This window comes from Nelumbo lutea, chromosome 7 (assembly GCF_056320005.1).
Source record: "Nelumbo lutea isolate HS-2025 chromosome 7, American lotus-T2T, whole genome shotgun sequence".
NCBI classification, from domain to species: domain Eukaryota; kingdom Viridiplantae; phylum Streptophyta; class Magnoliopsida; order Proteales; family Nelumbonaceae; genus Nelumbo; species Nelumbo lutea.
Genome location: NC_142690.1, coordinates 30,245,848 through 30,260,334, shown reverse-complemented (window position 1 = coordinate 30,260,334; position 14,487 = coordinate 30,245,848). Strand labels below are relative to the sequence as shown.

The window sequence follows — 14,487 nt, the reverse complement described above, 5'->3', positions numbered from 1 at the left end:
TGTATTTCATGAGAGAACAAAGCACATAGAGGTTGATTGCCACTTTGTGAGGGAGAAGGTTCTTTCTGGAGAGATAAACACAGAACATGTGGGCTCGAATGATCAATGGGCAGATTTGTTTACAAAAGCTCTAAGCTCAGGGAAAGTGAACTATCTACGTAACAAGCTGGGATTATATGGCATATATTCTCCAGCTTGAGGGGGAGTGTTAAAGTGAGCCGAATAGGGGTAGTTTAGTCATCTCATGTTTGTTAAGTACTTTGCTTATGTGGCAGTTTTATTAGAGATACTCTGCCCCACACTTAAGTAAGGGCAGTTTAGTCTTTGTAAATGTTATTAGAACCTAATAAACATTAGGGGGTCGAATGAATGGGGAATCAATTAGTTTCGACTAAACCCTCCTGTTCTCTCTTTCTCTTTTCTTCTTCTTCATCTTCTTCCTTCTCTTCTGGTTCGGGTTACTGTAGCTGCATTCGAAACAATAGCATTCTGTATTTTTGCATATTTAACAATGTTTCTTTAATTTTACAACATTTCAACATGTTTCCTATATTTGGATGACCGATATTTCCACTGACATTGACATGCTAGATGTTAAATACAGGTACTACACGTTATCATAGTCCTAAGAGGACCGTTTTACAGTGAAGAACACTAATACAAAAAAGGTTCCAAACTCCCTAATGCATTCAGAACAAAATGTTAACAGATAAAAAAGAGCTAAAAAGGATCTATCTACGATCATTGGTTACAGAAACCAACCAAAGATCTTACACAGCACAATCTTTAACAGTCGCATCCTCCTATCACTTCTTTCTATGGAAGATTCTCCTATTCCATTCTCCCCATATTGACTATATGCCACCGGAATGGAGTGCTAGATCAGCATTCCCCTCTTGTTGTTTTTAATCCACCAACTACCAACCATATCTTTCATTGAGAGGACAATTCATGTCAGATTTATGGTCAGTTATGGTTGTTATAGTTGTTTTACAATGTTCTTTTTGTTCTTTTTTATTATGGGTGGCTAGGGATATAATGGCCATTGTACCTTAAGACTTAAGTTATGTCTTTGATATGTGTGTAGTGTTGGCAATTGGGTGGGTTGGCTTGGGTTTGGTTTGGGTTGAGCTTCAGCCCAATCCATCTAACCCGCCAACCCATTAAAGACCCAGTTATATAAAACTAAATGGGTTGGGTTCAACCTAGTGTTTTAAAAGCACAAGGCGCAAAAAAGGCACAAGGGCCATTTTGCGCCTGAGGCACGCGCCTTTTTGAGGCAAAGCACACAATTTTTTTTAAAAAAAAAAAGCTAAAAATTCAAAAAAATGCAAAAATAAAAAAATAAAAGAAAAATATAAAACATAATATTAATAAAAATATAAACTTAAGTTTTAAAATAAATGTTTTAAAAAACCCATTATCTAAAATTAAAATACATAAACATAATATGTAAAGCATATTCAAATGAGAATTTAAAAATGAAATCAAACATATAAAACATTTTCAAGCATATAAAACCCACAATCTCTTTTTTTTTTCTCAATGGAATCAAGTAGCTAATATGACATATTACATTCCTAATTCTACCAGCCGCCTTTGTGCCATGACCCTAGAGGCAAACCCAAACAAGTCCACATTAGGGTCTTAAATTCTTAGTTTTCACACAAAAAATAATAATTTTATAGTTTTAATTGCTTTTAAGAAGATATATTATTAGGATGAATGAATGGACAATGTTACCAAATAGGGGATTCTTGAAGCTTCGGTAAGCGAGCAAACCCGGCCCAGCAGCCAAACTCAAAAAAAATGAAAAAGCAGCAAATTTTCAAAAGGTACACACCTGGGCTAAGGCACAAGGCACACTAGGTGCACGCCTAGGCACACAAATACATAAACATAATATGTAAAGCATATTCAAATGAGAATTTAAAAATGAAATCAAACATATAAAACATTTTCAAGCATATAAAACCCACAATCTCTTTTTTTTTCTCAATGGAATCAAGTAGCTAATATGACATATTACATTCCTAATTCTACCAGCCGCCTTTGTGCCATGACCCTAGAGGCAAACCCAAACAAGTCCACATTAGGGTCTTAAATTCTTAGTTTTCACACAAAAAATAATAATTTTATAGTTTTAATTGCTTTTAAGAAGATATATTATTAGGATGAATGAATGGACAATGTTACCAAATAGGGGATTCTTGAAGCTTCGGTAAGCGAGCAAACCCGGCCCAGCAGCCAGACTCAAAAAAAAGGAAAAAGCGGCAAATTTTCAAAAGGCACACACCTAGGCTAAGGCACAAGGCACACTAGGTGCACGCCTAGGCACACCAAGTGTGCGCCTTTTGAATGGGTTGTGCCTAGGACCTGGGTGAGGCACCTACCCTAAAATGCGCCTCACCTTTGCGCCTAGGCACGCCTTTTAAATCACTGGCCTTCAACCCAAACCCGCTTTAACCCAATCCAACCCGCCCAAACCAATTAATCTTATACTTATGTACTTGAAAAAGAAACTAAGGGCCTGTTCGTTTCTTCTTAACTCTTAACTCTTATCTCTTAAGAGGAAATGAGGAATCTTTTAACTTTAAGAGAAAAATGGTTGTTCGTTTCCTCTTATCTCTTATCTCTTAAAGTGCAATCATACAACTTTTTGTTTTCCAACGATGCCCCAAAAAGGCAAACAAAAGCTCTAATATATGGGGTCAAAATAGATATTTGATAATTTTCAGAATTCAAAGTTCAAAGTTCAGAACAACATTCTCTGCATTCAGAGTTCAGAGGAAAGAAAAGTTCACCAATACCAATATACCTCTTAATGTAATTATTGCACTTTTAGATGTTAGATTTCAAAGCAAACGAACAGGCCCTAACTCTCTCTTAACAAATAAGTTGGTCATAGCTTGGTGGTAATAGTAGTTGCTATTTACACAAGTGGTGAAGGTTCAAATCACGTTACATGCATGTTATTTTTACACAAGTGGTGAAGCCATTTGACTATGTTCGGATTTTGGGTTTGACCAACTCGAACTATCTAATTGGATTATCTTCGAGCTAATCACATCAAGGGTGATTGAACCGTTTAGATCTAGATCAGTCCAGTCAGACCGGACCGGTTCAGTCAATGGTGGATTGACTTGGACCGGCCCATATTAGGTTTGTCCACGGGTTTGGGACCAAACAGCTGGCCCGAAGCGGGTCAAGAGAATTAATTGGACCGGTCCATATTCAAGTCGGGTCACGCGAATATTGGTCGGACCGGACGGTCCAAACCAGGAAAAGCAACCGGGTGTCGAACCATCTCACACGAACCCGTTCCGAATTCAGGTCGACCCGGATCGGCTTGTTCTAGGTCGGGTTAGGTCGGACCGACTAACCGACCCAAACAAACCAGACTAAGGTGATCGGGTCTGTTCATATTTAGACCAAGTTGAGCTGGTCCGGACTTAGATCAAGTTGATTTGGATTTATGTCGAATTGGGTGAAGTGTGTTGATTCGAGACAAAACTAAATTTAGTCAATATAATTAATAGAAAATTAATGCATTAATTATAAATATTTCATTCAAATGAAGAAAATTAAACAAAAAGGCTAAGGAATTAATACTTATTTTTGTAGTGGTTAACCCAATGGTTATCCACAACCCAACCCAACCAATTTAAATGGGCGGGTTGGGTGATCAACCCATTTCCAACCTGCCAAGTAAATGGGCGGGTTGGGTGGGTTAGAAATTGGGTGGGTTGGGTGAAAATTTGCCACCCCTATGTGTGTGTGTATGTGTGAAAAAGGGGAACTCCCAGTTTTGCTTCTCTTCCAAAAGATGTCTCCTCTTTCTCTATTTTTTCCTCTTCTTTTGTGCTTTCTCCTATTTTCTTTGGATTAAACTAGCAAATAATTGAGTTTCTCATGTCTAGAAAACAAGATGATAAAGATCAGTTCAAGAAAGTTCCCAAGTGAAGAAGCCTTTGTAATTTTAGGACTGGTGGACCGCATGGAAAGTTGAAGAGACTAGTCAACATAGACTAAATGACCTGGTTCTAGATGAGTTTTAGAAATCTTATATTCCTATTAACTAATCACTTACCAAGGAAGACTATTGGAGTTTTTTCCCAAAATTAAATAACTAAAGAAACCTTAGAAAAGTTTTTTGGAGATCAATTAGGCCTCTTATGGAGTGGCTCTTGGCCATTGAAGGATATATTAGTGCCTATTAATATAGGGGGCAGTTTTGATTGGAGATAGTTCAAGGACTTTTGGTGTGAGCACCCCATGTTTCTCCCTTTTTCCTAGTGGTGCCACTAGAAGTTTCTACCCTAATTATGATCTAGGATTGAAATCTTAATCTGAAACCCTAAGTATAAGAGCATAGACTTGCAAACTGCCTCAGACCCATCTCAGGTCGAAACCAAATCAACCACCTGGTTTTGTGACCAGCCCAGTTTGCTAAGCAGTAATTAAAAGCAATTATAAGAATAAGTTTATCATCTGATGGCTTTCCACTTTAGTTGATGTGGCATGGAAGGTTCTAGAAACCTCTCCACTTGATAATAGTTGTAAAACACACCTACAATAATTCAGAAAATATAGAAAAAGAGAAGAAAAGGAAGAAGAAAGAAAAGTTTCAGCAGAAGTCTGTGAAAGAAGAAGGAAAGAAAAGGGAAGGGAAAAGAGAAGAGTTCAATCCTCTCTCTAGCCCTCCCCCCCCCCCCCAAGATATCTTTTATTTTCTGAATTCTAAACTGAGTAAACTTCCCTGGATGCTCTTAATGGGGTGGCCAGCACTAAAGAATTAATAAAACAAAACGAAAGAGGCCCATAACTAAAGGAACATACAAAAAAAAAAAAAAAAACACAACTTGTGACATAGGGTCTTTAGCTTGGAAACCCAATTCAAGTAAAAGGTTCTTGATCCACAATAGCTCTGCAACTCCATGTGACATGGCCCTATATTCCGCCTCTGCACTAGATCGGGCAACCACACTTTGTTTCTTACTCCTCCAAGTAACAAGATTTCCCCCTACAAAGGTACAGTAACCACTGGTGGATTTCCTGTCATCTACGGAGCCAGCCCAATCAGCAACAGTGTAAACCTCAACTCTCATACGCCCATGCCTCTTGAACAATAGGCCTGTCCCTGAGAATTTCTTCAGATATCTCAGTACCCTATCTACTGCTTCCAAATGTGCTACCTTAGGAGCATGCATAAACTGGCTGAGAACCCCCATAGCATATGCTATGTCAGGCCTAGTCATGGATAAATAGAGCAGTCTTCCCACAAGTCTTTGGTACTGCTTTGGATCCTCCAAAAGCTCACCACCACAGTCCCTAAGTTTATGATTCACATCTATAGAAGTGTCAGCAGGTTTGGCCCCAAGCTTTCCTGTCTCTTTCAGGAGATCTAGGGTGTACTTCCTTTGAGAGATGAAGATGCCCTATTGGGAGCGGACAACTTCAATTCCAAGGAAGTAACGCAATAGACCTAGATCCTTCACCTCAAATTGTGTAGCTAGGAACCTTTTTAACCTTTGTATCTCTAAGACCCAGTCACCGGTAATGACAATATCATCCACATAAACAATCAGGGCTGTTGTTTTCCCTTGTTCATTCTTTACAAAGAGTGTGTGATCAGATTGGCATTGTCTGAACCCCATTTGTTGAACTACCTGGTGAAATATGCTAAACCAAGCCCTTGGTGATTGTTGCAGTGCGGCTAGCTCCAAAGTGTCCTCCCGCTTCTTTATCATGGCAAAATTGGAGTACCGACTCCATCTCCTCCTCGGGGACACATCTCCTTATGATCTGATCTGCACACAATTTGTACAAAAAGGGTTCCTCCCACAAGTAGTATTTTATATCAGAAATGAATTTCTTTTTCTATTGATATGAAAGGTTAGGAGGAAGGTCTTGTGCAGCTAGATAATTTGCAAAATCAGCATACTAAGGAGATGAGTATTACTGAATTGAGTACAGCTGTTCATCCAGAAATTCTTCTCGAACGTTGTTGGTTATCTCCTCTTTTGAGCTTACCTTGTCCAACTGGGAGAGATGATGGCTTCTCTTAATGGGCCTGTTATTTCTTTTTGTTTGATCTCTTTATGTTACTGCCTAGCTGGCCGCCCACTTAAGGGCATACTTGTAATTATTTTAACATTAATTTTTAGTAAAAGGAATTAGAGAAGAGAGGAAAGGATTATTCAAACCTTTCTTCTTCTTCCTCCTTTTTTCCCCATCTTCTTATCTTGTACTGCTGCTCTTACTTTTCTTACTCCTTTTTCTCTCTAATTTTTCAAGTTTACACCTATTTTTGAGGACTGGTTTACATCTTGGTATTAGAGCAGGTTTCTTTCTTCCTTCTTTTCTTCTTCCTCTTTTCCCATACACCCTTCGATTAAGAGAGTGTATGGAGAGATAGGTTCACTATAACTCAGAGGATCTCTGGCCTACTTGGTAGAGGGTTTGGAGAGTTTAAATCTAGCTGGATATTGCCAAAAACTGGTGATGTTCTATTGCTGCCCAAAACCCTAGCCGACTAGATATTTTCGAAGGTACAGGTAAAAATGAAGCTTTGGGTGTGGCGCTCTGTGCTTGGGAGGTGTCTTTTGACTCCTAAAGGAGGGCGGTTCAGGTTTGGAAGAGATTGGGAAGCTCTGGTAGGAGGGCTGCATCTTCTCTCTTCCTCTCCAACAGCTGGACGGAGTAAAACCCTAGTTTTCAAGCATCTGGTTCTGGTTTGACTTCAAGTAAGTTTATATAGACCAAATTTCTGGTTCTTTGATTTTCGTTTGATTAATGGAGCCATACGGAAGTGAGTTCAAGCAAGTGTCGGTTTCCGGCCTCAGCTCGGTAGATTCCGTTTTGACTGGTGTGACCACAATCAAGCTAGATGGGACAAATTATCTTGCTTGGGCACAGTCTATAAGAATTTATGTCTGTAGTAGAGGAAAATTCGGGTATCTCACAGGTAGTAAAGTGAAACCCGAAGAGACACCCTGAATTTGAGAAATGGATGCAGGAGAACTATACAGTCATTTGATGGTTGGTCAACTCTATGCAACCTCATATAAGTCAGCATTATCTCTGGATGTCTTCGGCCAAGGAGATATGGGACAGTGTTACTGAGACCTATTCACAGAAGTTGAATGTAGCCAGAGTCTACAAGTTGAAAAGTGACGTGAAGAACCTAAGACAGGGGGAGAAGAGTGTAGCAATCTACTATTCTATACTGAAATCCCTATGGCAAGAAATTGATGTTATGGAGACAGTTGTATGGGAGAGTAAGAATGATGATGAAATGTATAGGAAGTTGGTGGAGAGAAATAGGGTGTTTGAATTTCTTACTGGACTCAACCCTGAGTTTGACATCATTAGGCAAAATATCCTGGCCAAAGATGAGGTTACTCTTTCCTATGCATACGCTATGATAAGCAATGAGGAGAGTAGGCAGCAGGTTCAGTTACAAAGTCCACCTACAAAATACTTTGCACATGCTGGAATAAAGCCAAAGGGTCCTATTAAGAAAAAGGAGCAGATATGTGAACATTGCAAGAAACCGAAGCATACAAAGGACACTTGCTGGAAGCTTCATCCTGAGCTTCTTCCTGACAGGTTTAAGAATAACAACAGTTCTAAGAAGGGCAGTTAGAAAGGAAAGCCTAAGACAACTAATGTTGCTACAGTACTTGAAGGAGGAAATAAGGAGAGTGAAGAAAAATCAACCATTGAGTAGTTGGCAAAAATGAAGGCGGATTTTGAAAAATATGGGAGGCTGCTAAATCACTTGGAAGCTATTGTTTCTTCATCTCACTCTTCCAACAACACATCATCATCAGCAGCATTTAATCACTCAGGTATTCGTGCTTCTGCAAATCATGCTTCAGTTTCAGGTAATCATAAAATCCCTTGGGTTATTGATTCCAGTGCATCAGACCATATGACCAGCCTGTCTAATCTCTTCTGCTCATACCACCTTCTCTCTGGTAAAGAGAAAATATCCCTTGCTAATGGTTCTCTTGCTCCCATTTCTGGTAAAGAGGATATAAGACCTCTGACACCCTTTATTTATCCACTATCCTTCATGTCCCTAAACCTAATACAAATATTTTATCTGTTAGCAGCTTAACTAAATCCATGAATTGTAGCATAACCTTTTTTTCTCACTCATTGTGTTTTTTAGGAATTGCAATCTCAGAGGATGATTGGGAGTGGCCATGAGGCGAATGGAATATACTTGCTGGACACACCGGATAGAGCTTTTGGACCACCTCATGGAGTTGGCTTAGAGTCAGTTTTGTCAGAGTCTATTGACAAAGTCTTGTTATGTCACTTTCGGTTTGGTCATTTGTCTTTTTCTGCTTTGGGTCATTTGTTTCCAGATATGTTTAAGGGAGTGTCTTTATCGAGTCTTCATTGTGAGTCGTGTGAACTGCCAAAGCAGTGTAGACATTCTTATTCAGTAAACAATGAAAGATCTCTTTCTCCTTTTCATATTGTTCACTCTGATGTGTGGGGACCATGTCATTTGTCAACTATGGGGGGTTACAGGTGAAGGGATGGGAGATCCATCATATAGATGGCCGAACCCTACAGGAATGTTGGGCGAAATTTCAAAAATTTCTTTACTCCCATCCGGGAATCCTATTCCCAATTTAGAAAACTACATTTTCAAGGTTTGTTCTTGTAACCAAACCAGACCAAATCTGAAACCAAATTAAGGGAGGGATATACCTGATACAGAATCTACGCAAGAAAGCTCTTCCCAACGTAGGTTTTCACGCCCAAAGAGAGTACAAAATCCTTCCTCCACTGAAGATGACACAGCTTAGGGTGAGGCAGGATCAACAGGTAGTTCTTCACCAAGAACTAGTGATTCTTCAACAAGAATTGAATGGAACAGTGAGCATAGCTTCTAAATTGTTTCTTCTGGCAAGAAACAATATCAAGATCGAATTTTGATCCAATCCAAGAACTGGAGATTGAACAGGGTAGGGTGGCAAGAGCAGAAGGCAAGAGCAGTCTAACTGTATTGTCTTCTCTCTGTATTCAGTGAATGTCTCTTTGGAGGTTCGCCCTACTCTCTTATTTATAGCCTTAAAGATACAATTTCCTAATCCAAATCTTTTATTTGGATCTGGACTCTTTAAGTGATAAGGATAATCCCTTATCTTATCTGCAAATAAAGATCAGCCTTCCTAATCAAATTAGGAGTTTAGGTGGAACTTGCCTTTGCAGATGAATAGCTTATTTGACTCATCTATCTTTGCATGGCATAAGAGAAGTGGAAGAATCAAGTGGAAATGTGTGAGGGAATGTATTTTGAATAGGGTAATGCATTGGGCATGGATATCTTCTCTTAATTATCCTTTGATGACACATGAAGGAATTGGGAAATAGTGGTAAAGAGTTTAGCTTCTAAGAAAATGTTCTCACTTTTCAGTTTGGTCACCATTTGAAGCATATTTTATAAAATTAAACTTTGATGGAAATTGTTACGGAAACTCGGGACCTTTGGGAATAGGGGGAGTATTCAGAAGCAATGAGGGACATGTCACTGCTTTATTTTTGGGTCTAGCAGTAGTAGGAGACTCCATTAGATCAGAGTTTCATGCACTGTTACTAGGGAAGAAATAAGAGATTCAAATGGCTTTTTAGTAATGTTATTGAAAGGGTCCAATGGGAAATATGATCAACAAATGGTATGCAGACTTCCTCCCTAAACAAGGCATGAACAGGGATTCCTCACAACAAAGGATAAAGCAACTCATAGCAAAGGTACAGCGGAGGAACTCTCTGTTATCTTAAAGGTGAGGGCTGATGCTCTGTTTTAGGAGTTGAGGAGGCTGTAGAGGTTGATTGCAAATCAGAAGAGATGATTCAGGACGAGGAATATTCAGAAGCACAAAAGAATGAGGATGATCAGGTTATTGATAGCACGAGATCAGTGGAAATGAACATTGATCTGGCCAAAATTGTAGAAGAGGTCAGAATCAGTAAAATTATGGGGCTGTATTTTACTGGAGAGGAAGAATTTGCGAGGAAAGCTTTTTTGGAGGTGGAGAGGGTGAGGTGGTTAAGCTTGGAATATTTTGGGGTTTAAGAGGAAGTGTTAAATTGAGCTTGTGCTTTGAGGTTGGGATGGGATTTGTTGAAATGTTGAAAGGGTGGAATTTTGGTTGGTTTTGTGGAGTTTGGTCTCAGATTTGATTGGCTTAATGATAAGGATATTAAGAAGATGCCTAAGTTTGTGGTTTTGTTTTCTTTTGGTCTTTTGTTGGGGAGGTGGCCGTTTTTCTTTTTTTTTTGTATTATTTGGGTTGTGGGTCTTTAGGGTTTATTTTGGAGTTGGTTCTTTTGTTTTTGTTTCTTTTTTTCCTGTGGTTCAATTTGGTGATCTCTCATCACCGGTTGATGTCTCCTTCTTATCTTTTAATTAGTTTTATTTTTTTATTTACCTTAAAAGAAAATAGGGATCACTTGTTTTGGGCTCAGTCATAATTTTATATTTGTGTGGGAGGATGCACTTCACACCTCTATTTGGGATTCTTGTCACTCTTGTACTATTTCTATTTCGAGACTTGATTAATAAAATTTCACAGGAATAAATAGTTGTACTGCCACCCCTCTCTCACATTTATAGTAAGGAATAAAAACAGGCACAATAACCAAGTACCCCTAGCCACCCATATATAAGAATAAAACTGGAACCAACAACTATATGTAAATAAGAACAGAAATAAGAAATAAGAAATAAAAAACAATAATAAGGTCTAAATTAATTTATCAACATATTCCAAATTACAATTGTTAAAATTTACGCAATTATGTCTTTCGATTGTAGCCACTTTGCCAGAGGTAAGGTAAGTATCATGTCTACCCCTCCCAAGACCCTAGATAGTGGGAACCATCATTAGGTGATAACCTTTTGATCCTAGGTGGAAAAATTGAAGCACTTAATCCCAAGTAAATCCAGTTTCTGGATCTCCTTTATGAAGAACACAAATAGAGGAATGAAGACAAGTTACATAGGTTTTACCAGCCTGATCCATTAAACTGCAGACATGTGGATAAAGTGAAAAAAAAGGAAAGAAAAGGATCTATCACTAACAGAGCAAAAAACTTCAGTTTCTTTCAAATAAAAGGAATCCCTTCTACACAAAAGGGCCAGAAGAAGAATAAAACATAGTTTGCTTTCCAGAAAACACCACTGTTTGCATGCAATGATAATGCTTCATAGAATTCAAAGGCAATGTTAGACAAATCACATGGCTGCTTATCAAGTTAAGATGTATCAAATATTATGTTGATAACATCCCAGTAAACTTGATCATTTTTCATTTACTTTTTTTCAAATAATTGATTTAAAGAACTAACCCAGTAATGCATAGAGGGCTGCAACAAAACCCTGTGCAAAAACCAAAGAAGAATCAGTAAAAGATAAATTTGAAAGTACCAATATCCACAGTAACAGATTTTTAATGGCAATGGCAGGCTTCTAATAGCATACAAGGGATACAGATCTTACCACACCATACCCAAAAACTTCTAATGGAGAAGGTTTGATGTCCTCAAGGATTGCCTCAGCTTCCTGCAATCAATTCAAGGTTAAAAAAGTAATACATGTAATTTAGACTATGATACTCGAATAGCTGTACAAGGGTGCCGTATCATGTTGAATACTTCAATTTATAGTGTAAATATCATATCTGATCCCATATCCAGACGTGTTCAAGGTCTAGAACTAGGAAAAAAATGTTCACTGGTGTTAGGAAATTATAAGGTAATCCAACCACAAAGTACACAATCTGGATGGAATTCATCTTTGCAATCGGAGAAAAGGCCTTAGTGTAATCAATCCGATAAGTCTATGTGTAGCTTTTAGCTACAATTCATGCCTTATCTCTCTACAGTACCATCAGCTTTATATTTTACCTAGAGGTTTCTTCCCTCTAGGTAACTCGACCATCTTCCAAGTGTTATTCTTCATGAGGTCATTCATTTCATCTACTATAGCTGCTCGCCACTCAGGTATTAACAATGCTTTATTATGACTGCAAGGAACAGACACAGAAGAAAGAGTAGAGATAAAAGAACAATATGATGGAAACAAGGAATAAGAAACAATGTAAGAAATGGGATATCAAGTAAAGGGATGAGTCAAAATTTTTCCTTTCCTAAGGGCTATAGGAACATCAAGGTCATCAACGGCAACATCAACTATAGTATCCAAAGAGGAAGAAGGATCAATACCTGGTTGATCTATACCTAGGAGTCCAAGTTGGGTATGGGGAGTGTCATCAATAGTCCCCATGCCAATTCTCTTCCTAGCCCTTCTGGTATACACTTGTAATGGCTTAAGAAATAGGGAATCAAAGGAATGATTATATGAATTGGAAGCAGCATAGAAGATGACCACTCTACCATACGACTCTCCCAAAGTAGGTTGAGATTCAATGAAGGTAACATCAATTGCAGGCTGCATAGATATCATATAATTTTATGATAATGGATCAATCAGAGTCCAACACATATTATATAGAATTTTACAAATTAATACATGCATAAAGCCATTATTTTGTTATTTTCTATTCAAGTCCAAGGCACAAAACATATGCAACCATTATTTTTTAATTATTATATCAATTATTTTTTTATTTCTTTTTATTTTTACTTTTTAACATTAATGAAAAATTCAACTAAATATTAAATTCCCAAATGTTTGGTGAATAATATCTTTATTTTTATAAACAATAAATATTTTTTAATTTCTATTAAAATTTATAAGATGTATATCATATGAAAATTCATAATTTTGAATTACTACAATACATACTCCATTATTAATATTTGTTCTATAATTTTTCTGAAATAAAAATCATTTTCAGATATAAATGTAGATTAGTGGATTTGATAGATTCAACTTAATATTATATACTCGAATATTTTTAAAACAATATTTTTATTTTTGAAAATAATAAATACATTGTTATTTAATTTAAGTTAAAATAATAATTAATAATTTATAAAAAATACATAAAAATTTTAAGATACTTATCATGTGAAAATTTATAAACTTTAATTACTAAAATAATTATTCTATTATTAATACTTTTTGTATAAATTTCTTGAGATTAACAATCATTTGTTGACATAAATGTGGATTTGATAGATTATTTATTCCAATAGTTTATAAAATATTAAATTTGAATATTACTTTTTTAATATTTAGTCAAAGTTGTTGAATATAAACATATGTTATTTGTTTGGATTGCATGTAGACACAAAATTTAATAAAAGTTACTATATTTAATTTATTATCACAAGAAGCAATGTGGTTCAGTGGCTTAAAAGCACATTTAAGATTTGGGAGTAGGGTGACAGGGGTTTGAATCATGTTGGAAGCATTTTTTAATAGAGAGGCACTAGATGCAGTATAGTATCGATGCATATTGGTCTTGTATCAGTGTGTATTGGCCCGATACAATGTGGTACACATATCGGCCCAATATGCACAACTCAAGAGATACACCCTTGTTTTTAGCATATCATATATCCACACACACCGATACCAATACAATACACCCCGTATCTAAGGGTATTGTATCGGTATTTTAATCCTTGATTCTAGCATTATGAAGTAAGAGAGAGAGAGAGAGGTCCCTTTACATTTTTCATAGGGGTAATTTTGTTCCACAAAAAAATCTTTTTCAGTCTTTCACTGATTTAAACATTATTTTCTAAACATTGCCAGCTTCGTCAAATTTATAGACTTAATTATTTATTTTGTAAAAGGTTCATATCTGTATACATATGTATAAAAGCTATATACAACAAAAAAAAATTGTAGAGAACATTGATGTGGGCCCCACAGCTGTGGTCCCACTCTGTCCGTAGGGTAGAATGTATCTAGTCACAGCTGTGGTTATTTTGTTGTTCTGTTATTTCTAGTTTCAGTTTTATATTGATTGTTATTTGTTAGCAGTTATGATGTAAACACCAAGGGCAGATATGTCCTTTCATGTAACTAGCATAACCTATATATATTAACTTAAAGTGGCGGCGGCAGAATATTGACGTTTTGTTCTTCTCCTCAAAATCTGTGTTCTATTGCTCTTCCATCACTCTTTCTTCTACATCTTCACTTTCTCTTCTCGTCGAACCTGAAATCTCTTAGTGATCAAGACTGAATAGCAGTCTTGAAAACCTACATGGTATCAGAGCCAAGTTAGGGTTTTTCATGTGAGTCTAATACCAGCTGACCACATGAGAATCTCCTAAGACTGAAAGCTGAAAAGGAGGAGTTCGCAAACTGATTTTTTCCTTGTAAGTTGTTACTTTTTAATAGAAGTTCTTTCAGAGAAGATAGGTTGGACCTATCTGGAGGGGAAGGCCGAACCATTCAAGCTCTCTCTCTTCGATTTCCTAGGGTTTTACAGCAAACCCTGGACCGAACTGTGTTTCTCTCTACTCTAGGGTTTGAAAGTGATC

At 37.1% G+C, this 14,487-nt stretch overlaps 1 protein-coding gene across 5 annotated transcripts in view; it reads right to left on the bottom strand.

Moving 5' to 3' along the window:
• The window catches only part of LOC148845939 (Rhodanese/Cell cycle control phosphatase superfamily protein), a 71,739-nt gene that overhangs the window by 21,624 nt on the left and 35,628 nt on the right, over nucleotides 1–14,487 (bottom strand). For 2 of the 5 annotated variants that reach the window (XM_088954441.1, XM_088954442.1), the window contains 2 exons: nucleotides 11,525–11,587; nucleotides 11,374–11,404 (listed from right to left, as the gene is read on the bottom strand). In XM_088954441.1, the coding sequence (XP_088810567.1) occupies nucleotides 11,374–11,404; nucleotides 11,525–11,587 (94 nt within the window). Of the gene's footprint in view, nucleotides 1–311; nucleotides 468–11,373; nucleotides 11,405–11,524; nucleotides 11,588–11,916; nucleotides 12,051–12,073; nucleotides 12,476–14,487 lie in introns of those variants that run through there. The other 3 variants (XM_088954445.1, XM_088954444.1, XM_088954443.1) reach the window with 3 other exon arrangements.